The sequence below is a fragment of the Chaetodon trifascialis genome, chromosome 15 (genome assembly GCF_039877785.1).
Source record: "Chaetodon trifascialis isolate fChaTrf1 chromosome 15, fChaTrf1.hap1, whole genome shotgun sequence".
Taxonomy (NCBI): Eukaryota; Metazoa; Chordata; class Actinopteri; order Chaetodontiformes; family Chaetodontidae; genus Chaetodon; species Chaetodon trifascialis.
In genome coordinates this window covers 15,578,474-15,604,129 of record NC_092070.1, presented here as the reverse complement: position 1 = coordinate 15,604,129, position 25,656 = coordinate 15,578,474, and the positions used below count along the sequence as shown (strand labels likewise).

General features: G+C 43.3%; 4 protein-coding genes and 1 non-coding gene across 6 annotated transcripts in view; 2 read left to right on the top strand and 3 right to left on the bottom strand.

Annotated features, from left to right (window-relative positions):
• Positions 1–1,089: 1,089 nt before the first annotated feature.
• On the bottom strand, positions 1,090–7,029 carry LOC139343701 (tubulin epsilon and delta complex protein 2). The gene is made up of 9 exons (XM_070981471.1): positions 6,668–7,029; positions 5,487–5,545; positions 4,522–5,122; positions 4,378–4,431; positions 4,204–4,282; positions 3,843–3,987; positions 2,986–3,057; positions 1,912–2,105; positions 1,090–1,817 (listed from the first exon to the last, which is right to left on the bottom strand). Exons 1-9 carry the CDS (start codon positions 6,769–6,771, stop codon positions 1,668–1,670), a joined length of 1,458 nt encoding a protein of 485 aa, XP_070837572.1. The 5' UTR covers positions 6,772–7,029; the 3' UTR covers positions 1,090–1,667.
• On the bottom strand, positions 6,200–6,273 carry trnat-agu (transfer RNA threonine (anticodon AGU)). The gene has a single exon. It is a non-coding gene; the product is annotated as a tRNA-Thr (tRNA).
• A 3,730-nt stretch (positions 7,030–10,759) lies between the features above and the next one.
• Positions 10,760–16,223, top strand: hmox2b (heme oxygenase 2b). Its single transcript, XM_070980800.1, has 7 exons — positions 10,760–10,833; positions 11,366–11,466; positions 12,139–12,255; positions 12,340–12,457; positions 12,632–13,123; positions 13,587–13,710; positions 13,845–16,223. Exons 3-7 carry the CDS (start codon positions 12,173–12,175, stop codon positions 13,970–13,972), a joined length of 945 nt encoding a protein of 314 aa, XP_070836901.1. The 5' UTR covers positions 10,760–10,833; positions 11,366–11,466; positions 12,139–12,172; the 3' UTR covers positions 13,973–16,223.
• An 857-nt stretch (positions 16,224–17,080) lies between these two features.
• Positions 17,081–23,311, bottom strand: dnaja3a (DnaJ heat shock protein family (Hsp40) member A3a). 2 transcript variants are annotated; one of them, XM_070980796.1, is made up of 12 exons: positions 23,104–23,311; positions 21,924–22,159; positions 20,484–20,617; positions 20,308–20,391; positions 19,992–20,198; positions 19,736–19,888; positions 19,311–19,458; positions 19,046–19,110; positions 18,726–18,854; positions 18,518–18,633; positions 18,299–18,396; positions 17,081–17,828 (listed from the first exon to the last, which is right to left on the bottom strand). In XM_070980796.1, the coding sequence occupies exons 2-12, from the start codon at positions 22,129–22,131 to the stop codon at positions 17,806–17,808; spliced, it is 1,365 nt and encodes a 454-aa protein (XP_070836897.1). In that variant the 5' UTR covers positions 22,132–22,159; positions 23,104–23,311; the 3' UTR covers positions 17,081–17,805. The 2 variants fall into 2 exon arrangements, with proteins under 2 accessions (XP_070836897.1, XP_070836896.1); XM_070980795.1 differs by lacking the exon at positions 23,104–23,311 and having other exon boundaries at positions 21,924–22,182.
• The window catches only part of coro7 (coronin 7), a 105,364-nt gene continuing 102,226 nt past the window's right edge, over positions 22,519–25,656 (top strand). The window contains exons 1-4 of the mRNA XM_070980792.1: positions 22,519–22,681; positions 24,440–24,536; positions 24,854–24,934; positions 25,131–25,201. Of these exons, the coding sequence (XP_070836893.1) occupies positions 22,622–22,681; positions 24,440–24,536; positions 24,854–24,934; positions 25,131–25,201 (309 nt within the window). The 5' untranslated portion in view covers positions 22,519–22,621. The remainder of the gene's footprint in view (positions 22,682–24,439; positions 24,537–24,853; positions 24,935–25,130; positions 25,202–25,656) is intronic.

Genomic DNA, 25,656 nt, shown 5'->3' with positions numbered 1-25,656 from the left:
AACAGAGATGTTGTGAACATTTGTGAGTGGATATCTGATTTAAGCCAGGAGTGGCTTTATTCATTTTGTCCCTGCTGTTTCAGACACGGGGAGCAGTCAACGTGAAGCTGAAATATTGTGCTCCCTTTTCTAATCTTTTTATTCCTCTCCTCAGGGAAACTTGCCATTTCCAGCTTGAAGCACGCAGAGAGCCAGACCCCCAAGCGCATCGTCTTTGTGACTCAGCCAGCTTTGGGTATGCACGTCCCTGCGTTGAGGGTTGGTGCAGCAGGGATCAAACACCCACGTCCCGCTGTGTGAACCCAGCGCCACCTGTCGCCCAGTCTGGCATAGCCCTTGCCATCCACGCGTCATCTGTGGGCCTTTTTGGCCTCTCAAAGCCCTCCTGCATGTCACAAACACCTTCATTTCACATTTGTGGCAGGCAAAACCAAAGCGTACCAGTTTTCTCAGATCAGGGGGACATAGCATCAGCCCTTCAGTGCATACTAGATTCCTAAAGTCCAGCATGGAAATCAAACACAGCACATGGAGAAACACTGTGGTAAAGAGTGGGGGGTTCCCTTGTTTCTTTGCTTCTTGCAGGTCCATTTTAAAGCTAACAAGCACAATCATACACAGTGCGAGCTCATGACAAACCCTGATATGCCAGACAGTAGGACAAAACTGGAACACATGGAGAATGAGCTTGAAGTCACGGCATCCCTGCTGCTTTCATTGAAAGACGGGATTAAAATAGGATGAAACACCTCCATTGTTCCTTCACGTCACACGAATCCACAGACCAGCAGGCCGACAGTCAGGCAGCACACCGACTACAAACCATCACTTCTTTGTATTTCATCGAAACTAGTCTTATTTTCACATGTGAGTCACTGAATCCAACTGATGACTGACAGCTTTTGATGCAACAGAAGTAATAAAACGAGCGATGAGTCACCTGCTAGTATGTTCTGTGGTCACTTCTGTGAGCTGAGCGCCACCTGCTGGTGCAGTCAGCCTTAGAGGAGCCTTATCACTGAATGCAGGTTACGGTTTTCTGTTACTCATTATTCTAGTACAAAAGCACAATTAAACAACACAATTTTTAATTCAAATCTAATTTTAATATAAAAAAAGCACTGAACCATTAGAAAATGAAAACCTAAGATGTTCAAAATGAAATATTTGTGAGAGGCCCAGCTGGATTTACAAATATCCAGACTATGAAATCGATTTGCCACATGCTGATAACACATACTAAATGTGATAGAGTTATACAGATTGACGTCAACATTTGTAAATCGTTGCTATCCATTGAAATCGATGGGTCATGGTGATTTTTAGTATTTGAGAAAAACTGAAGGGCTGAAGTCATGGCGTCATAAAGTGTTCTTTTACAGATTTTATAACATTTTTCTACTTCTACAGCGAAATAAAACCAGCTCAAAAACCCCACTGGATGATCTGGGAATGGCTGAAAACAGGTTTTTATTAGCACATACAAAGCTGTTTTTGGAGAAAGATGATCTTCAAAGGACAGTGATAAACTGTACGGTCCGAAACACAGAAAATAAGAAAAATGACAAAAAAATCATTGTTTTTTTCACTCATATAACTAAGTTCTTACATGGCATCAGACACCAAATGCTTTATAAACTGGTAAATCAGTGTAATATGCTCTGCAGTCAGTCTGGCTCAGAGTCCAGGACCACAGCAGGGAAACGCTGTCCTCCTTCACACAGAAGAGAGTACACGTCTCTCAGCATACTGGCGTTGGGACGTCCGGGCCCAGCTACTATAGATGAAAGGTGTGGGGACAGAGCATCAAACAGAGCCTGAAAAGTAGAAGGAGAGACTGTCAGCACATTATTTATTAGTAGAACACACAGTTAGTCATTTTATCTGGTGCTTAAAGGGTGCCACCTTTACCTGCTCAAGGTAAATCTCCTGCTCCAGCATTGCCACCCTCATCCTCAGCTTCTGCAGCTCTCGGAGCTCTGCCTCTGTGGTACAGGTTATGGTCGGGGGTAGGGGTGCGATCATCCCATCTCCCCACACACCATTTGCCCCAGTGGGGCAAAGACAACCTCCCTCTGGCCTCCATCGATCCCATACTTCCCACTCTGACGGAAAATACGGTTATTTTTAGAGCGTGAGCGTGAGCAACCGTACCCTAAAACGTTTTTCTGCTCTGCTGTCTCAGCTTTAAATAGCTAGGCCCTTGCCTAGCCACGTCAGGATAGACAGCTTTAAAACCCCACCGTCACAGGGAGGGGGATCTGTCGGGGGGGGCCAAGGAAAGTACTGATCTGGCACTGAGGTTTCACTGCGGCTCTGTTTTCATTTTCCATATGCCAAGACGGCGAGGCTGCATTAGCTCGTTAGCACGCTACATTCGTCGCCATCATTTTTCAAATGCTGTTAAAATGCAATAAACGATAAAGCCCTCTCTGGAAAATAAAACGCCCTGAAATAAAACACCTGTGGATGTGAGATGCTAGATTGGATGCATATAATTACAACACCAACCGGAGGTGTGTGAGCTAAACAGGGAGTTAAAAATTACTGGAAACTTCCCTCTCTCTCTGGCTTTAGCGAAATACCTGTGCTGCACCAGATCTAGAACTGGTGAGCATAAAAAAAACTCCCTCCCTGAAGGTGATACGGCTGTTTGAGTGGTGTGAACCGAAGATCTTCAGCTTCATTAGAACTGCATCATTGGAGGTAATGAAAATGAGCCATGCTGCATACTGTAGGTACAGCGTGAGCGATACCCTGACACACAGTTAAGTAATCAGAGTCAAAGGGGTCATGATTTCCCCCCTAACATCCTCTTTATATGCAAGTCTGTGCTGTGGAATAAATCATCTTGATTACATTTTTTCCTGCTCCTGACCACCCTCATATAAGTCAGGCTGATGTGATTCTCTTAGGAGGGAGGGCATGGCCTGAAGAGGTGGGTTATGTGGTGGTATATGTGGTGAAACGGGATTATTCCCCTACCTTGTTTCACTTGGCCTGCAAACTTCTGGAGCTCTGCTGCTGTCATCTGCAAGCTTTCAAGTGTCTCACCACCTGAAATAAACAACAAAAAAAGAATTTTCCTGCAATATTACAGCAGAAGATAGTGGAGTTGTTTATTGTCACTGCAATGTGTTAATTATTCTCATGCTGGCAGTCACTGCTCATTCCAGGGTAGAGAGCAGACCCCCTTTCAAACATTCACTGCTAAACTGTGCAGACATTACCCAGAGGAGCAGTACATGAGACCACAAATCTGAATCAGACCCAGACATTAAACAGATATTACCCTGCCAGCTCCCCAGTACAAAGTCCATGCAATGTCTGACCGAGCCCTGGCCGAGTGTAGCTGCTTCGTACTCTCTTCTGCTTGTCTGTATATTGCTTTCTACTCCTTTGGTGACATTGCAAATACATGTAGAATTCTCATCACTCTTTCTTTACCTCCTCCTGCGCGCTCTACCCAAGCGACACCCCTCGTCTAAACCAAACGGAGTATTTCCACTAGGTGAGAATGTGACACCTGCAATCTTGTTGTGTGCCACATGTGTGAAAGGACAACTCTGGACAAAGTCTGGACATGTCTCTGGATTCTGTCTGTAGTTCATATGAGAAAATGTCTCTTTATAAGATGAGAATTTTGATTGGCAGAGGAGAAGCTCAACGCTGATATACGAGTCTAAATAGATCTTGGGAAGTCACTTCCTGCCAACTCCCTGTGCAGTTTCTCCTCAAATTATCATTTGCTCACCCACACACTTGTGTCATCAATCTCTAAATTTCTCCAGTTCTGCCACTTGCTAATTTTCTGTGTTGGCATGTGCAATTCTGTCTTTTACCCAGCTCTGCGGCCGCTTCTGGAGTCTGTTTGGCCTGCAGCTCTTTTGTCTCGCACTGCTGGATGAGGTCACGGCCTCGTTGACTCAGTCTGTCCACCAGAGCCCTGGTCTGGTCTGGGCTGCCACTCGGCCAATCCTTAGGGAACTAGAGGTGTCAGAGAGATGAGGTCAAGCGTGACGCGCTGGGTATCAGACCGCTTCGAGGAATCAATGCGTGCTAATCGAATTTGATCAGAAACTCAGGCTCTGATTGGAAATCTATGCTGCAACACTAGAGTATATTTCCCAACTCAACATTACACATGGAAGCATGGAAAACTTGTATGAGGCTTCCCGGCCCACTTTGAAAAAGGAAGGATACCGTAGCTCTCATTCTCTCCATGAAGTGACTCCTCCCAGGCTCAGGTTTCCTCTGCAGAGCAACGACCTCATCCCACAACCTGAACATAACACAGACAAATGCCCAGAAACCTCAGTGTCCAGAAAGAAACTGTGGAATGCGTTGGAAAATTTGAGTTGAACTGATTTTGGCCACCTGTCTCGCTTTCTCCTCAGCGATTTCCATTTTGCTACCTGATCAGAGGCAGCCCTGCAAAGAAGCAAAGGCAAACATAATGATTACAACAGCAAAGAAAAGTGTGTGTGATTATATTCATTGACCAGTCGTGTACAAACATACCCTTTCTGTTGCGGTAAACTGTGAGCTCCAGACTCTTCTGTATGTGAAGCAGGCGCGGCGTTATTTGAAGAAGGCATGGAGATCGCTGCAGCTTTGCCAAGGTCATTGCCACTCAACACGCTGCTTCTGATAGTCTTGTTTTTAGAGTGGAAGTTTGCGGCGTGTAACTGACCCGGATCAAGAGAGCCAGACGCTGAGACAGCCTGCTGTGCTTTCCTCGCTGTCTGGTGAAGCACAGTCCCAGCCGACGAGGCAGGGCAGTTTCGGATTATGTTTCCGCTGATTGTGGTTTTGCACTGTCCAGGATGGTAGCGAGCAGATGATTTTGTGGAGGATACTGACGCAACAGGCCCTTTGTGCTCATTTCTCCCAGTACTGGAAGATTTAGATGTTGATCTGGTGGTGGTCTGAATTCCTGTAGAAGCCACGGATGCCTGCACTCCCTGTTTGGATGAGACACCTGTAGCGCCTGGTTCCTTTTGCGGTGCAGATCGTTTGTTTGAGTCTTTTTTAGAAGGCGCTGCACCAGTGCGGACCCAGAGGGCTTTTTCCAGGGCTCGCTCAAGCAATTCTATATCTTCTTTCTCCGCTGGTGAGGTATCTGTGTCAAACATGTGGTTACAGTTTAATTATTTTGCTATTTAACCTTTATTTAACCTCGCAGTCTCTTTAGATACATGATCTCTTTTACAAGGGACGCCAGAATGGCAGCAGAGTAGTTCACACATAAGCATGTCAGAGCACTCCCACTTCATTTACAACATTCAATACTACGATAAAAAAGGACCCAAGAAGCCTGAAAGAGAGAAGCGTGACTAAATGAGGAACGGTCATAACATTACACACAACCACACATATGTTTCATGTGGGGTCTTTTACACATGGTGAGTAAAAATACACTGGAATAAAAAAGACTGTTGTTATTATTATTATTGTTGTTGTTGTTGTTGTTATTATTATATTACCTGTAGCAGCATCATCAGTGGAGTCCGACTTCTCAAAGTCAGTGTTTGGTTGTGGTGCTCTGTGGGAAAAGACTTCATGTGACTACACACTCAAATTAACCACAGGGCGCACAATTAAGAAAAGTTAGGAAAGAATAATATATAATAATACATAACATTTGCACAACCTAAGTGCTGCACTAAGTGAAAAAAGCTGCCTTTTTGGTGTTGAGAAGCAAATTTCAAGTCATAATTATGTGTGAAACTTGCAGTTCTGTGAGAATGTATGTTCATAAATTTTAAACGTTACTATAAATACAAACAGTTTATCAGATACCAAGTGAGAGTCAATCTTTAGAATCAGAATCAGATTGAAAATCTTATGTAACAATATATCAACCAAAACTCATTTTTTGACATAGACATGTAATATAAACAAAGATTTTTTTAAATAAAGTAAAATAAGTAAAATAAATTCAGTAAATAAAGAACCATGACCAACATTGTTAAGTTGGAAAATAATTACTCTCCGGTGCAAATGACTATGCAAAATTATGTACAATTTGTAATGTGTTAAGACAGTCACATGATCTACACACATATCAACCAATAATTTATGGGCTGCCAATTTATCTGTAGAGTTACAGTTAACCACGGAGCTGTCTCAGTACATCTCGTACATGTGCAAGCGTCTGTCCCTGTGTGGGGGAAGCGATATCAACGTTTGCAAGAAAAGGCACTGCTGGGATTCGAACCCAGGATCTCCTGTTTACTAGACAGGCGCTTTAACCAACTAAGCCACAGCGCCAGATGAGTGCACGAGGCCGCATATACCTCTCTTATATGACCACAAGCCTTCATATGCGCTGGCTAAACTTAATTATTTCTAAAGGAATTCACAAATTCATCCCTATTTCGGATCTCTGTGACATAAGTGAGCATTTCACAGAACTGTAACCCCACATTACACGAGAGGTAAAATACATGAGACACAATCTGGAACTACGACAACATAAGATCAAACATCTGCATCTATTATGTATTTTGCATGCGCATATATTTTAACTTATGTACTAACAGCATATAAATCATTGTTTTGTAGTTTTAAACCGAGTTACAATTAGTTTATTTCCAGTAAATATGCGACAGATGTGACACTGTGAAAATCCGTATGGGTAATGACACACATGTACAGTACTTACAAGGTCTGTAGTATTTCTCTGTAGTATTGAATACTGTCATTAATCTTGGCTTGTTCCGCTTTGTATGACTTGATAACTTGCTCAACCGAGGACAGCAGGGACATGGTTAAACTGTGTCTGGATGTCGCACAGGAGTGAGTTCAATGCTCCGGACGCAGAAAACGGTGAAACAACTGCTTACTTACTTAACATAATTTTAGAGAAAATAGCAATCTGTCACGATTACGCCGAATACCTCGTTGTTTAACATCTTTCCATAAAAACAATTTAACGCAAGCTGTTACGTGCTGACCCGCGAAATCGAACTTAACGGATGCGGAAGTCACGTTTCTCCTTTCTTGCTGAAACAAGTCCCCGCGAAGCAATGTGCGGATGCTCAAGAGGGTATCATCGTGACACCCGTTTCTCGTTTAACATATGTCATCAAATAAATACGGTAGTTTTTACAAGTTATTTAGCTAAACACTACGAAGAACTTTGGAGCTGACTTCTAAGCCACGTTGTCACTTCTCGCGAGAAGTGACATAGTTACCAGGGACACTGCGTCAACGTGTTGCCACAAGACGGCTACAGTGAAAACCCCAGTCTTTACCATAGTTTTCGTGTTAGTGCCGTATCTATATTTTAGGCTGTATGATTTGTCAAATCCGGGGGCACTTAAGGATGAAAAAAAGAGAAGTCAATATGAAGACACTGCCATCACTTTTATTAATCAGGTCCTGCTGGCGCACTTGCCTCACAAGAGGTGAATTACCATTTGCAAATAACTCTAAGGAGTACGGTTTATTAATGTGCTAACAACATTCATTAAATTGTATCGGCCAATTATGTTCCCAAGTGACCCATTTGCATCAAAGTTTCGTACAATTGCTTCCCTGTCAGTGACAGTCATTACAATTTTTGTGAAGGAGTGGAAACGGATAAAGGATATGACTGACTCTGGGGTAATTTGTTGTTGATTTGCTGATTTATGTAACATTGCTTATTATTCAACAAAGCCTAAACACTCAGGGAAAGCAATTCATACACAGAAGAAAGGCCAGCAGCCAGCATGTTGTGCACATCAGTTCATCTGCCATTCAGTACAGGGGCTGACTCAGGCTGTCTGAAGGGCAGGGGTGGAAAAAATAAAAATGGCATCAGCTGCATGCAGCGCATTAGTGCACAGAAAATTCTGATGCATTTATAATGAAACAAACCCAGGCATCAACTATTTAACAATTTCTAGGCACATAGAGTTGAATGTCTTTTCTAGCATGAAAGACAGCTTATATGCACTTCATTTCTTTTCTCAACAGGGACGGCACCCATTAGTATAGTGCATCACATTTTCTCCCCTGGAAGGAAAACCTGGAGGGCACTGCATTGTGTTTCCTCTGTGCCAGATCCCTGGTAATGTGCATGCTGGCTTACTGGTAAGTCAAAATGGAACAAAGCCATAATTAATGTCATACTGCAAAGAGCTACTATATAGTTTGTTTGATGTATGTTCAAACCTGGCACCACCCTGTCAGATAGGAAGTAAATAAGCATAAAGAGAATGCCTGATACAATATTACAATGTTGACTTGAATATACATAGCAAATGACACATCCAGGAATGGCAGTTAGAAAGATTTTCTTTATTGATCCCAAATGAATCAGACCTTTTTCACAGGAGACATGCTGACTATTAAGAAAAGCACAGGTGGAACTAATAACCTAAACCATGCTGCATTCCAGCAGTTGCTGCAATGCGACGCAGCATTGGTCTATTTTACTTTGTCTTTTCTCTTTAACCCATGGTCATGTGTAGTAAAACAGATATTGTGGTGTTTCATTTGTCTTCAGGCTCTTTGTGTTTTTCTGTGTTCTCATCTTCTTTCAATATCTTGGTTTCTGTGCTGTTCTGATGGTTCCATCCTCATGCAAACGTTTCTTTTTTGCCATGATGTGATCTAAAGCCCCAGATGAAACGGTGAAATGGACCTGAATTGTTTGTGTGATTGTTTCTGTGCAGGATTTGAAATTCGTCCAAGCAGTCACATATGGGGTCCTCGGCAGAACTGAGTGATAAACAAAACAATATGGCAGCAGAACAGAGCCAAAGAAACATGCTTGTCAAATGGACAAAATAACATCGAAGAGGATATATTGCCAATCCCCCCCGCTTTGGAGTTTAAAGACGAAAGACCCCTCCTCTCTTTTTGAACTGCATCAGTGGCATGAAGGCACTGCTTAAAGCAAGTTAATGTAATGGCAACAGCTTGCTGGCACCGTTGGAGGGAAGTGAATCATCTTGTTAGCTCATCTTTCCCCCCCACCAGCCTCCTGTGGTTCAACAGCAGGAGGGGTGCGGGGGTGGGGGGGTGGGGGGGGCACTCAGCTGCCCCGTCAACCAAGCATCTGACACTCCAACCGGTTGCCAGACTAATATCAGGCTCTGACATTCACACACATACAGCTTCTCTTCCCCATATGCACGTACACACAGGCATGTTTACACACACGCACGCACGCACACACACACACACACACACACACACACACACACACACACACACACACACACACACACACACACACACACACACACGACCTACATGCAGGCTGCATACAATTAACAAATCAATTGGACACAATCTGCACAGGGACACAAACACCTTGTACATAATTCATGAACAGCATGCATGAATCATATGTACACAAAACACCTGCAAAAACATTGCTAAACTATGACCTGTAATTGGCAGAACACCCAACAGTAGGTTGTAAACAAGATGAACTTGTTTTGTTTGTCCCAGACCAACATGTTAGGGTTTAACTGTGGAAAGACCAGGAAGATTCGGGATGATCGTGTTCAGGACCTTCTTAGGACAAACACCTGTTAATCTGGAAGCACTCATTGTAATTACACAGCGCGCTCTGTCCACTGTGTTCACAGTACACTCTGTGAAGATAGTAGACTATCCATTACAATTATGTGCCCTGGCCCAGCTCTACCTCATTTCAGCTCTCCAAATTTCATGCATTCAATGTATTTATTCATTTTTACTTTTAATGAGATTTGTTGTGGATCCAGATGCCTCAGCTTAACTCTACAGTTCCGAGGACTTTAATACATCAATCTTAAGGCTTTATCTTGTCTTTTTCTTGGTCTTTGCTTCTGCCAAATGATTCGATTTAATTTTGAAAGCAATGGAAAATGAACAATGTAGAAAATACAAAGTGTTGGTTTAAACCTTGTGACCAAGGTTCACTTTATACTGACACTCCACCAAATAAGAACTGATTTAACAACACTGCAATAGACACTGTCATAACAGATAATTGTATGATGAAATTGACATGGTTATGTAAGAACTTTGACTTTGTAATTAGTTCAGTGTGTCCTAAGAGAGCAACACAGTGTGTTGCCAAATGGTAAATTGTTTTATAACAAAGATCAAGACATAACATGGGGGAGAAATTAGGGATACTTAATTTCCGATTTTCAGATTTGAGTAATCACTTGCAACAATTACGCAGTATTATCAATTTAAAAGACAATAAAATATGAATTCGCTTTCAGGAACGATGGATCAGTTTTGTTGGGAATAAACAGAAACAGATCCTGCATAAAACAAGCAAACACAATTAAGTAATATTACACATTTGGTGCACTTTCAGAATCACTTAAAATACAAGATTAGCAACAATATTATATATATTCACACTATGAAACAGTAACCTGTGAATCATGGTATTTGCTTGGTTGGAATGCCATCTGGTGGTTATTCTTTTCTATCCTGCTGATGTGCTCTTTGTGATGTGTGACATGATGCAATATTGTCAGTAAAATATAACAGCACACTAATATGATATTACCTGCAAACTTGCACTGCACACTTGGTTGTCACTACCATGTGGATTTTGCACAAGAAATCCATGTTCTTTAACTCCACGACTTTATGGCAGTAATAGCAATTGATATAATTCCTATTGTTAGAAGTAGTGGCAGTGTTTGTAGTCCTAGTCTTAGCAGTAGCAGCAGGGAAAACTACAACTTTACCAGTCTGCGTTCTCGCATTTCCTGTGTGGGAGCACGTGACTGCGAGCAGCCGGGTGGAGGCGGAGTTTGACGAGCAGTGTCGTCTCCAGGCTCACTTGGAGTAAACTGGACTCCTCTGTACAGTGGTGGGGTGAAGGTTTGTAATGTCAGTGTGATACCAAAGCCTTCTAACCTGATAATATAAGTTAAATGGGTGTATAAACTCGTTCACCCTGCAATGTAATGTAACGCTGCTCGTCCAGTCTTAAGTTTGTTAGCTTGTTGAAATGCTAGCTAGCTGTTAGCCAATTTAGCTAGCGTCATCTAGTAAAGTTAGCTGTTGCTGACAAAATTATGCTCCTAGCGAGTAATACGACGCACAGTCAGGCATAGCAAGCAATACGTTCATTTGTATCTCTATAAAAGGTGGATTTCTGATTACAGTGAGGAACTCAACTGAATTAAATCACTTTAACTCGTCTCAGAGACTAGCTAGCTGCATCCACTAGTTATTCTTTGAGACTTCTGGTAAACGCCAGAAGGCCTGTTTTCGTGATGTGTGAGCTGCTTTTTGTCTGGTTGTGTTCATGTAGTTCAAGCCTTGAAGGCAGTCATTGCCATGTAAATCAAGCCAGCCCCTGTCTGGCTGTATTAGCTCTCACTCTGACATTGCCCTGTCTCCCTCTCAGAGTATATAAGGTCAAAGTCTGAAAGCAGCAGAATTAACTGAGAGAAGGTGTCTTTCCTTTGACCGTCATCTCAGGGACAACAGACCTGTGCTGCCTCTTGGGTAAGGATTAATACATACTGCCATTGAATGTACATTTCTTGTTTAAATGTTATTTGTGGCTAGAGGCACTGGATTACCTTAACATCCAAAGGGAATTTTAAAGGATAATTATGCAGCTAAATACGTGTAATATTGGTAACTGCCTCAATTTGCTGAGTATGGACCTGATCAGAGTAATAGAGAATTTAGTGTGATTGTGTTTGGTCTACATTATGCTGGGTGTCCTTTCTCTCTGACTCTGCATAACATGTACTTCTTCAGGGAATGAATAGTTTATGTTGCCCCTGTGTTGTGTTGTGTTGTGTTGTGTTGTGTTGTTATTGTTTTGGAGTACAACACATGTGCAGCTGTACAGACCTCCAGAACCACAGGGAACACTGCAGCCTGTTGTTGTTGTTGTTGTCTGTTGTTTAGACTAAAAAAGTGGTTGTGTAATGTTGGTTGAGTGTAGCAGCAATGTGTGTAGGTCATTGTTAGGACACAACATGCAATCTGACACAAGTTACTATTGTAAATGCCTTGATCAAAACTGTAAGCATTATATTTAAACTTCAAACTTTTTTTTTCAAGATTCAGAAACATGTGCAGTATGATGAAACTTATCATTTGCCTGACGCTATTTAAATGTAAATAGAAATATAATGTTAATCTGAGGTCTTTCACTGATTTTAGGGTGAAGTAACTGGCAGACAGGAACACAGCACTAATGTCAGCAGAGAAAATGGAGACATCAGCAAATGTGTCCAATGGAGCAAGTCCTGTTTATGAGGAAAAAGAAGATGCCCTCAGGTAAATCTCCCACCAGTATTGTGACAATCATCATCTTCATCAACATTATACTGTACCTCCAATTTTTCTTTTTTCTTTTCCCAGCCCAGAAGATCTGTCTGAGATGCTGGCAGCAGGGACCAAGGAGGTTCACGAGAAGGCTGAGAACACCCCGTTTGTGAAAGATTTCCTCAGGGGACGCATCCGCAAAGAGCTCTTCAAGGTTAGCCTGAAAAAAGTCAGGGGGAAACTTTCACATTTTAATGTTATAGAGTGCTTTAGTAAACAAACGAGATGAGTAAACATATGTAATAAGTGTGTGGAAAAAAAGAAGCAAAGACAAATGGAAAGAGGAGACAAACAATTACCTACTAACTTTTCCTTCTTGCTTCCCCAGCTTGGTGCTGTGGCACTCTACTATACTTATACAGCCATGGAGGAGGAGATTGAAAGGAACAAAGACCACCCCCACATTGCCCCTCTATATTTTCCTGCAGAGCTGCACCGCCACGAAGCTCTGGCCCGTGACCTTGAGTACTTTTACGGTCCTGACTGGCAGAGCAAAGTCAGCTGCTCCCAGGCCACCCAAGGCTATGTGGACCGTATTCATCAAGTAGGGCAGGAGGACCCAGTGCTGCTGGTGGCCCACGCCTATACCCGCTACATGGGGGACCTGTCCGGGGGCCAGGTGCTGAAGAAGGTGGCGCAGAGAGCCATGAAGCTGCCGCCCACAGGGGAGGGCCTGGAATTCTATCAGTTTGATGCCATCCATAGTGCCAAATCATTCAAGCAGCTGTACCGCAGTCGCATGAACGAGCTGGAACTGGACATGGAAATAAAGAAAAAGCTGGTTGATGAGGCTGTCAAGGCCTTCCAGTTCAACATGGAGGTAAGAGGCCAGGGAGAGGGACCAGAGGTAGAGAGAAGAATCTGTTCCCTGTTGGTGGTGGTGGTGGTGGTGGTGAAGCATCATTTCTGCTTTTTGTGTCCATTTTGAACATTTAATGAATTTTTTTAGACCGATTGAAGGTATTTATTACTGATGGCACTGTCATCATCTGAGGTTATTCTGATCAAGTGACATTTGAAATGGGTTTTTATTGAGACTTCTATGTCAGATTTTCCATTAAAACTGCAATCTGTAGGATTTAGGGGGATCTATTACCCTTGTGGGCAGTGTTATACAGTCTGTATCAGGACTGTTTTATTGATTATGATTTTTCAGGTGTTTGCTGGATAAGCCCAAACAGAAATTCAGAAAATCCAAAACAGTCTGGTTGTTGAACGGTCTCTGGAATATAGAGTACGCCACAAGCTTGGTAACCTTACATACTCCATGTTTGTGCTGGCAGGTGTTCGAGGAGTTGGAAGAGATTGGTAAAACCATCCAGGAGGATGTTTTAGATGCTGGCGTGCCCGTCCATGGAGCAATGGGTGGAGACATCAGCAAGTGTCCCTACTATGCCACCAAAATGGGTATGCTTTTATACTGCTCTCTTTAAGCATTGTGCTACTGTATATAATATAGAAATAACATGAAACTCTTTAAATAAAGTCATGGTGAGAATGTAAGTTTGTTTCCTCTTTTTCATGCTCCCTGTGCGGCACAGCGGCGTCGGGTGGAATGGCATACGCCTGTCAGCTCGCCATGGCCGTACTGCGACACCCAACAGGACAGGTCCTGTTTGCTACTTGGTTTGCTGCTCTGGCTGGATTGGCTGCCTGGTATCTGATGTGATCCTGCCGTCACCCTGCCACTCTGCTGCTGTGAGAGAGAGGGGAGAGAAGCGTAGAAGGAAGGACAGTAAGGAAAAAAATTCCCTCAAGCTATGGATCATTTCATAGTTTGATACAAGCATTCTAAATAGCTCCAAGTTTATTTCATGCTTCATGTCAGCTAATAAGGTTCGCCGACTGGAAATAAGCTTGGATCTGTTTCTTATCAATGGAATTCCAGTGAAATGATCTATAGGACCATCAGGACATCAGTATCATCCATCCGTCAAGCTACACCTCATTAGATTTTCTCCCCCTGCCTTTTTATTTTTCTACCTCCTTTACACATCCCTCCATCCTGTGTCCATGTTCCAGTGTGTTTGGTAGTATGTCAAGACTTTCTGTAGCCGTTTGCTGATTTTGTCATGGAAGGACACACGGTGAACGGCTAATTTGATGTGAAGTGAAACTGCCAGATTGACAGAGGTTGGGAAAGTAGAGGATTCCCATGTATAAACTCCAAAAGGTTATACAGTGATAATTATTAATGATGAATGGATTATCAAAATGAAGTCACGGTGAGCTAAAACATACTATGCACGTTATGCATGAGTATCCTAGCACAGTAGGTTTTTGCTGGGCAGACTGCTGTGTTGGTTTTTAATGAGGCCTTTTTGCGTGTTTGTATTCAGAGATCTTAATTTGACCAGAGACGGTTTATTTGCGAACTGTAAACTTGTAAAATGTCTCCATATACTGTATTTTTCTTCCACACATTGATTGCAGCGTCAAACATAATGTGAAAACAGTTATGTCGTTTTTTTAAATCCATTGTCACATTTCATGATTAAAGCATGACCTCAAATGCTTCTAAAAGGTGAGACAGTGTGAGACAGGTGATAGGAGTCAAAGCTTTTTTCTTTGTCCCGTCAAAATATAGCACACCTACACTTTGACAAGTGTATGATTAATAAACATCTTTCAGATACTAGTGAATATAGTGATATACAGAATATATGAATCTCTACTGATGCATGTTCAGATGTAATAGTTCTCTGTTTCTGAATGATGCGATAGAGCATCTTGTATTTCTGAAAAAAAAACAAACAAAAACAAACTGCCTGTTGTCAATTTAAATGCATTGCTGAATAATCCAAGATGAATGAGTCACTGCTGATTCAGTTTTACCTGCCACAGGAGCCTATATTAGGACAAAGATGTTATCAGAGGTGAGCTGTTTGACGAGGAAATGGTCTTTTTATAATAATAAATGAGAAATGAGTATTATGGTTTATTATGAAGTACTTCAGGTTAGGTACTTAGAGGTAGGTCCTTCAGCAGCTCAGCTCTTGTTTATGTATCCATTTACTATGGATATACAAGCGTGCATCATCACTAAACTCTCATGCTGTCCATGCTTTACTGTGGGAAAACCTTTCCCAGTGGTGCATAATTTTTTATTTTTCAACCATACCTAAGAAGGAATATTTTGTGCCATCGTGTACTGTATGCAGTGGAATTGCACTGTTCTGCGATTGAAGTTTAATATTGATCCTGACATAGTAATTACATTTTGTCCACTTTGCTTAATCTTTCCAAGCAGTTGTGTTTTTTGTCCTTCGCTCGGATTTGTTGGACACAGAGTACCAAAGGAAACCTGCTGACAACAGCTACCGGGTTCCTGTGCTGTTTATATTTGCACAACACATTCACACATAAGTGGATGTGCAGTATTCCTCCACACGCAAAACTCATTCAGGATAGCAGCTCTGTCGTACAGCTGTTTCGTGACACGACATCATGACGAAAGCGATGATTTGTTTTGTGTCTGAGAGTCTCAGGTTCATGTTGCAGTCAGATGGCAATACAATGCACTGCGTATGGAGGACTAATACAGAGACTGCCCTAATATACTCCTGCAGTTCAGTGTCCAGATGTTATTTCATGTTTTTGATGCTAGTTTGAGGTGTCAGAATGCTACAGTAGTTTGGACGTAATGAAGGGATGTATACTTGAATCTGAGGAGTTCAGGTAGTTTTGGTTATCCATTAAAACCTTGTATCAGAGTGGGATGCATGACTAATTCATGTTGTCTTTGAATTCTCTTCTTTAACTCTGCTCTTAATACCTGTGTGTATTTAACTGAACAAAGCTTTATTATTGACTGACTAGAAACACTGTCATTGTATGAGAGTGAAAATCCAGGAGTATGTATGTATAATGACATGGATTCTGTTTTCCTGCTCATGAAGAAATAAAAGTGATCCATTTGGACTGGTGTTTTTAATCACGACAAAAATTTAAATAGAGCATTATCTTTAATGCATACTTTTATTAGTTCAAACCCATTAGCAGAGGGACTATAACACTTGCCAAGGCTACATCACCCTTATTAATAACCATAGCAATTTGATTTACAGTCACATTTTCATTAACCCTGCTAGCTGTGTTGATCAGTCTGTCCGCCACTTTGGTCCAGACTGAAATATCTCAAGTATTAGATATGATGGCATGAAATTTTTATACTGACATTCATGCTCCGAACAACTTTTGTGAGCCTCAGACTATCTCTAACACCACCATCTCAATAAATATTGAATGGGTTGCCATAAAGTTTGGTGCAGACATTCATGTTCCCCTCTGGATGAACTGTAATAACCTTGTGATCCCTTTACTTTCATCTTGTGCCCTCATCACATTGAAACTTCAATTTATTTGACACTTTAATGACCAAATAACTCATAAAAATTCCCATCAGCCATAATTGTACTTTTGGTTTTGTCCTAATTGGCAAATGTTAAGTCGTTTACATGCTAAACTGATAATGATCATACCTGCTAGCGCAACATTAGCACTGCCACTGTGAGCAAGTTAGCATGCTAAAGTAAGCATTTAGCACAAAACAGCTCTACATACGAAGGGTCCCACAGTAGTCTCAGGGCTGAAATATTGTAGAAATTATGTCTACAGAACATCACAATGAAAACTATAAGAATAGATGTATTTTAACCTAAAAATGACCTGAAGTATTCAATGCTATCGAGACATCAGGTGGTTTTTGGACATTGTATCTAAATTAGGGTGAACAAAATGTGTATTAATGCATCAATGTCTAGTTGGAGTCAAGACATTCTGAGTGGTATTTCTTTAATGATTTATATAAAACAGGCTTTTCCCAACACGTTTATGCTTTATTTTAGATGTACAGTATATCTCTTCTATGCGACATTAACTCCACTGTATGATCCACAACTATGTACAAATGTAATGAAGGTGCAGATCTCCAGGTGACTTCATAATGCAAAGGGTTAAAACAGGGACAGAGTCCAATGACTGGTGTTCACAGTTCAGGAAAGCCCAAGCCAAACTTTACTTTCCGCAGTTTAGTCCTCAATCAGAGATAGGAGACAGAGCGTCCACTGCAGACACATATTTACACTGTCCAACACTTAAAGGTAACCATGTAGTTCAACTGGTGATGTTCAACCCGTTAGGCCTGACACAACCGAAGCATACAGGATAAAAGGATCAATAACAGTCGGCCAATTTAATTCGAAATTAAACTTTTCACTGTTATCTGCCTCCATTATCGCCGTCTTACTTGATGGACATTCGACCGAGAGGTGATTGGCGCACTGGAACATCCTCTTGTGTGTGGATTCACTTTGGCAGAGGAACAGAGCAGGTGGTCCTCTTTGTTCACTGCAGGGCTGGGTAGGTGGGTCAGCACTGACCCATCCAGAACCTTTGTGGGCCTCCTCCATCACTCCTCAGCCTCCCGTCCCCTCATGATGTGGCTGGTCTTGCGTCGTGCCGTCCCTCCCTTCTGCCCCTCTGATCTCTAGATGAAGCTTCTCAGTTCCAGGATGACCTTTTCCCTTTAAGAAAGAAAAAGGCTGTCAAATGTACTCTTGGTAAACTCCTGCTTTGCCCTGCCCCTGACAGCTTACCACTGCTGCCCCCACCTGGACAGAGGTTAACACTGCATAAGCCAGCCTCTGACCGTAGACTGAACAATGAATAGTGGACAGAGCCACCATGACGCCATGCACTGATTCGTAGACTGCCGTTTTGAAGTGGGGCTGGGCAATATGGCAATAAATATGGTAAGATTACAAGATCAGAAAACAGGTGGCCCCCTGCTGGCCATTAGAAAGAATGCAGGTTTGAGGCACAACACTAGCTTCACTTTTCAGACCCATCCACCATTTATAGTCTATGATTGCAACTAAATGCAACTTCCTTTCCTAAAACCTCATTTTAGCAGATCACAGGTATATATCAAACAAAACAACAGGACTGCAGGGACAGGCAGATAAGGACGGCTGTCAGTGAGACTGTCTCTCACCTGTGGTGGTGGCAGTGACACCATTCACAGTCCCCTCCACTTCCGTCTCGTCCTCAGCATAGCTCATTAGCAGAGCTCTTTGTCTGTCAGTCAGTGTCCTACACAGATAAAAACAAAATCCTATGATCCTTGTGGTTAGGAAGGCATTTCTTCTAGACTACAAGAAGTCATTGTATTCAGTCACAAGGCCCTCTCATGTCCCCGTCTGTGGAGTCTTACTTGGGCACTTTTATTTTGATGTGGACGTAATGGTCTCCGAAGCCGTAGCCACTGATTCGAGCGATTCCCTTCCCTGCCAGACGAATCCTCTGGTCTGTCTGGATGCCTGCAGCGATCTGAAGACAAGGACAATCCAGTCATTGATTAAACTCTGTGTGAAATGTTTACCCACTCGAGGAGAAGCCCGAGAAGGTGTGGGTCTACTTACCGTCAAGTTAAGTGTTTCGTAAAGGCCCTGCGTCCTGGCTGTGCCTCCCAGGACGGCTTGTGCCACAGAGACAAAAAGGTCAGAGTGGATGTCTGCACCGTCCCTCCTGAACACGGGACTTTTTTGGACCTGGACAGCAAAACCAGAACACATTGCATTCGATCACACACAGAATCAAACTGTCAAAAGGCAGTATACCACAGGTTGTCTGGACCCAGACAGCTCAATGCCTCTTAGCGGTCCCCACACCCACATTATGGAAGACAGTCCTATTACAGCAGCTGTGAGGTGTACTGATAGATAGACAGATAGATACTCACCCTAAATGTGATGAAGATCTCCTTCTTACCAACTGGCATTCTGACTGTCTGACCATCCTCCACTCCTGAGATCAAAAACAGGATCTGCATTAGACTTAAGTGTAAAAATCTCTGGAGTACGAAACCCTCGCTCCTCGTAGGCTTTAAAAGTGGACAGAAGCATGCTCAGCCTAATTTTACCTCACAGCAGATAGTAGGTGCTGTTGACTACGGCTTCCTTGAGGTATTTATAGTAAGACAATGAGAACGGACTAGTGAGACTGACCTGCAGGCACAGGAACCATCACGACCTTCTTCTGCTTGGTCTGTCCCCTCCCACGGCAGGAGTGACAGGGGTTCGAGATGACCGTGCCTTTGCCACCACAGTGACGACACGTGGAGCGCATCACAAACGGGCCTGTGTTGACGGTCTCCTGCAAAGGGGACGACACGTGTGCTTCGTAACACGACAGAGCAAAAGAACACTTTGCACGTGTTCTTCACGGGGCGGGCGGCTCGGATCAAATGCAAACAAGCTCCCACACTGTCTGACTTGACAAAATCATTAATCAATCATCTCACTGTCACAAACCATTAGCCTGATGACGGTCAGCACTGAAATATTGCAGTTTTGAAAGTGAAGACAGTGTGCGGCAGCAGTAATACAAAACAAGCACATTTTGAAGGTTGGCAGCGTGTCTGAGCTCTTACCATGCCAGAGCCGTTGCAGAAGTGGCAGTGCTGGACTTTGGTGCCTGGCTCGTGGCCCTTGCCATCACAGCGCTGACAGGCTGCTTCTATGTTAATGGATATCTCTTTGTTGACTCCCTTCGCGGCCTGAGTGAACGTCAGCTCCATAATGTACTGTAATGGAAAAAACAGGGCTGGTCTGAATACACACCAATAAAAATGACCAGATGAGCTCTCAAAAGATAAATCAAAGGCACCCCTTGGCTTTCCCACTCACCTCCTGTGGTTGATCAAATATGGCGTTGAAGTCTCCGAAGCCACGGCCTCCTGAGAATTCCCCAAAGATCTTGCGGAAGAGCTCCTCCGGGTCCACATGGCTGGTCTGTCCGGTCCAGTACTGCTGGCCTCTACCGGCCTGACCAGCGTCAAAGCCAGCCGAGCCATACGTATCGTACTGCTTCCTCTTACCTTCATCACTCAGAACCTGCGAGAAACATGGAGCAACATTTAAGAGGTTTGTAATGCTGATGAAATCGTTTAAACTGGAAGAAAAAAATGTGTCGTGAAAGATTGAACAAAGCCTGAGACGAAACCTCATAAGCTTCAGCCAGCTGAGCAAACTTTTCCTTGGCTTGTGGGTCATCTTTGTTGGTGTCAGGGTGATACTTTTTGGCCATCTGCGGAACAACAAACACACTGTCAGCTACAGTACTGATTGGTTTTCTAAGAGCCAATACAAGCTGTGAATGTATGTCAGGCAGGAGCGCACCTGGTAGTAGGCTTTCTTGATTTCTTTCTGGGTTGCTGTGCGAGGTACGCCAAGGATCTGGTAGAAGTCCTGCTTGCTCACAGGGGCACTTGTATGAAAGGACAGTGTGTAGACAGCATGGGGAGATTTAATGCCTGAAAAGACAAATAGAAGGCTCAGAAAAGGCCATGATGGAAAAATTGAAGACATAAATGATGAAGGAAAAGAGCTTTCCAATGTGACCAGATACCAACAGGTGTGTCACATGACATGGAAGCCACAAAAATAGACGAAGCACTAAAATCCAATAAGACAGCTGTGTCCTATTTGCCCAGTGTAATACTACAATTTGTTATTGGTTTTCAATGGTCCAGTGTCCACTCCTTGTGTTTCCTGGCCCGAGCAGGTCTCTTCCTCTTGGTCTCCCTCAACAGTTGTTTCTTTTTGGAGCAGTTCGACCATGAAGGCCTTCACAGTCTCCTCAGCTCTACTCACATTAATTGGTGATGTCTGAGGCTGGAAACAAATGAATTTATCCTCTGTGACAGAGGCTAAATTCAGACAATCTGAGAATTTTCACTCTTTTTTTTAAAAAAAAAGTATACAAACTTATTCCTGATTATCAAAATAACTGATAATTAATACTTTACAACTAACTGATTGACCATTATTTTACTTAGTTTAACACTATTTCTTACCACATAATTCCATGTGTTCAGTACTGATGTGCAAAGAAGAAACATTGAACAATAAGGTTTGACTGGTACTATATGAACAATAAATGCCACAAATAAATGTCATTAGCAATCAAAATAGAACTTCGAATTTTACCTAATTGTGCAAATCAACACGAAGGTATTGACAACAGCACTGATTTTACGTCAATCAAACAGTAACGTTAATTTATTGACGGTCCCTACGTGAAACCCGTGTTTCAGAGCGAGGTCCCGGAGGAGAGCTATCCCTCCTTTAACAGTAAACTCCAAGGAAACCCAGCTGGTTCTGGAGTGAATGTGTGTCGACCATGTAATATAAAACTAACTTTACTACCTTTAAATAACGTTACTTGTAAAGGACAACGCAGTAAGCATCGGGTTAAGTGAACCAGGTCTGTAAGAAGATTCTAGAAACAAGCGTCCGTTGGATTGTTACAGAGATGTCTGGACTGGGATGTGGTCGGGTTCAGGTCAACAAACACTATGTCACAGAATCTGATGGGTCGTAAAATATGATGCAACACTGGCAGCAACCCCTTGCAAATTCAACTTGATGAAACCAAAGTTAGCAAAACTAATAACACCATGTCTGTCTGTGCGTGAATAAAAGCAACACGAGCTCATCATATCTTTCACGCTCGCTCGAGTCCAAGTTCAGTTAATTTAGCTGTCTAAATCCTGCGTCATTTTAGTAAACCTCAACTTTAGCCTATCTTAGCCTAGCCTAGGCCAATACAGCACTCACCTGACAGCCCTCTCAATGTCAACGCTTTCCCTGCTCCACCACACATCAGGTTTCCTCCTCGCCACAGCTTTTCGGCTCCCAGTGTAGAGACACTGCGGACCCCTCCATGACCAGCGCAGACAACAGCACCGGCGGCGCTGCGACGTCCGGAGGACACGATGACTGTAATCCAGCGTGAGGAGCAGCGAGCAGCCGAAGACGCCATCATTCCTTCCACAGTCGCCGCTTCGAACACACTGCGCATGTCCAGAACGGAGTGGGCGTCACCGAGGTCGCAAAGATATTCTGTTTCAGTCAAGATGATGCATTCTCAAGGAAAAACGATTTGCAAAAGTTTACCTTAAATCTTGCTGTCACTTTTTGCAAACTTACCGCAAGTGGCTACATCAGCTAACAATTAGAACTGACCTAACTCACTGAAACATTCTAAGTTTCATTGTGCAAAAAAAGCGTCACAAGCGTCAAGTCAAAAAAGGATTCGCATGTTTTAAGACCCGGGGTAAGCACGTAATAAGAGCGGGGCGTTCGCTTGTGCTTGAAAATGAACACTCCGCTCAATCGGCCAGCTCCGTACAACAAAGCGAGCGGACACTGCGCGGCCAACCTGAACTGTCAGCTGTAGCAGGAGTCCTCTGCTGAGTACCAACCAGCTCGACAGAGACACCCGGAAGGCACGAAAGTCAATTTGAGAGGGCAGCATGAACCGCTTTAAGACCTCCAAATTCAAAAACACCACTCCGAAAATTGCCAAGAAAGATGTGAGTAGCTCGCGAGCGTCTGGGCAGAGCCGGTTTTTGTAGCTAACATTAGCATTGCTTATTAGCTGTGCTACTTAAGTGGTACGTTGGGGAACGCCTGCCTGCAAGGGATGTTGAACTTCCTGCATCTGCAAGGCTGCATAGTACTGAGAGAACTACGCGGAAATCTGAATGGACATAGTAGTTTTCATGCGAACTATAGAATACTAGTGTCAACTGCGTCCCATGTGGTTGCATAGGGCTGCTAGCCTACATCGGACATTGTAGTGACGCCCATCATCATGCAATTATAGTATAGCTAACTGACTTTTCTCATCGCTTGTCATTTATCATGTGGTATTACACACGTTCTGCACAGATTTGCTGTGTCAGTCAAAGGAAAAGTTAAGCATTTGAATGGCAAATGCGATAAGTGATATTACCGTCATGATGCCTCTGTGTCAGTGATAGCTGTCCTCTAACGTTAGGCTGAGAGGCGACATGTCTGGACGAGACTGGAGTTTCTTGCCTACAAATCTGCCATTTTCTCATTTGTTTCGAGTTGCAACGCCTGCAGCTCTCCTTGCTGAGGTGGATTATGTAACCCCCTACCTTGTTTTTTACTGAGGCAGGAAAATGCCTGGCATGTACGTAAACAGTGGATGGCCTTTGTATCTCTCAAATCTCTGCACAGGATCTGAGACAGCAGGTGGTGCTTTGCTGCTGTGAATATTAAAGTAGCCCTTCACACAACAGCTCGATGCATATGTGTGACTGTGGCTATTCCAGTGCTGAGGTCATGTGACGGGAGCTGTATTGTCCAATACTGTGCAAGAGGGAAAATGGGGCGAGGAACAGAAAGTGAGAGGAGAGGCGTGCAGAGGGGTGGAAAGAGGCAAGAAAGCAAAGATGAGTTGGACATTTTCTCCCTAGATTACCCAGAACAGGTTGAGTTTTCTACGTGGTTCCAGAGAGTAATCTGGGAATGAATTCAATCATCTCATATGTGGCTGAGGTGTCCCATAGCCCCCTGAAGACAGTTTTTGGTGCCAAGCAACTTTCTTATCATGGATGGATTCACAGCAGAAGGAGTTCGGTCTAACTCGAACTAACCCTTAGTAAAATGCAGAAAAACACAAACACACAGTGTGAGCCTCTGCCACACCAGCGACAGTTGTTGCCTTCTTGCCTTCTGCCTGGCGCACATGCAGAATGTAATCCTGTCGTGATAGATGCATGCTTTTGAAGGGTGCTTTGAAATGCACGGGTGCACAAACAGAGCAGTATTCCATCGTTTCTCGGCAGGGCTGTTTCAGCTGTGAAGTGCCCCCTGAAGGCCAGATGTCGGCCATGCTTGGTCTCCTCTTGCTCGGAGGAGCAGCGCAGCGGTAGCCGCTGGAGCCTGTTGTTCAGACGCTCTGTCCTCTTGCCTCGTTAATGTTGTGAAAGACGTTTTTAAGAGTTCTCTGCTGTGCAACGCAGGGAGCCCTTCCACTTCCTCAACACTTTGCTCATTCAGAGGCACTTAATGTGTGCGTGCTCTCAGCTGCATCCTTCCTGTTTAGTTCAGTTTAGTTTAGTTCAACTTGGCCATGTGGGCTTCTTGTTATTTCTCCATTGGGATTCTTCAGTGTAGCTTCACTCTTGTGTGGACATGTCAAGTTTCACAGCTCGGTGGTCTAATGAAACATTTTTTATTTTGCTGTCTGACCCCGATTATCTGTGCACACTCTTGTTTCATCCATTTTTATCCCTCACCCTTTGTGTCTGTAAATCCAGGGATGGATCAACAATGTCCGAGCCGGTTCCTTCTCCAGCCAGGGGAACCACGTCAAAGCCAGCTCCAAGCTGGTGGCCTTCAACACTGAGCAGGCTGGTAAGGCTATGAAAGTGTGGTCAGCATTAAAGTTTGCATCATGTAGACAGAGGGATCCACTGTGTTCAGCTTCAGCTCGGTTTGTGCTCGTCTCTCACTGCAAAAGATCGAGGTGAAATGTCTTGCGTGTTTTTGATCTGACAAGATATGTCTCTTAAAATAGCATAAGATTATATAAGATTTTAATTGCAGGATTTAGAACAGAATAGAATTTCCACAATAATAAAGTCCCAAAATGCACTGTCAGCTGGGTGTACATTTTGGATTTTGAGGCAAAAAACTATGATCAATGACCTTTTCTGTGTGTGTGTCTGCAGGTGGAGGTATGCTGGGCCTGTCATCAGTCAAACCTGGTTCGGATGGTCAATGGACAGTCAGCCAGATTTCCTGCCATTCTGGTAGTTTTTCTTCATCTCAGTCCTCTTCTTTCCCTCCCTCGCCCCGTCCCCTCTGCATAGCTGCCACTGCTCCATCCCTCAAGGACTCTCTGATCTCTTTAAAAACTTACCACATGAGAAATGCAAATGCCCAGAAATGAAGGTGTGACCCTGATGGAAGTTTCATTTTCCATTTGTTTTCCCTCCTCTCTGTTAGATCTGGTGACTGATATGGACTTTTCTCCTTTTGATGAAAGTCTCCTGGCAACATGCTCTGGAGATGAAACGGTGAGCTCTTTAATGCCCTCCTTTCCGTCCTTCATTTGTTCCGTCTTTCTTTTTTTTATTGATCTTGTTTTATCTTGTCGGTGTGTGCTTACTCATAAGTCCACTTTCTATCCTGTCTGGCTCTGTTGTTCCTGCCGGGGCTTTGAATACGATATGAACCTGCTCGCTTTTTGTTATTGAAACCTTTTGAAGACTCGCTCCTCTCAGCACATTATCCTCAGCCACAGGTGCCCTAGCTTACTGGAATCTGCTGAGTGTGGGTCTGCATCTTTAGACTCAGCAGCTCGGTTTACCTCAGAGACCTGTGTAAACACGCTCAACTATGACCACACACACCGGAGTGGTCTGCAGTGCCCAGGTTTTGCAGCCTCCTTTCATTCCTCTCATCTTCTGCCAACAGGTCATATTGTTTCATGAACTGGATTGTGCTGAGGGAGAAACTCGGTGAATAAGGG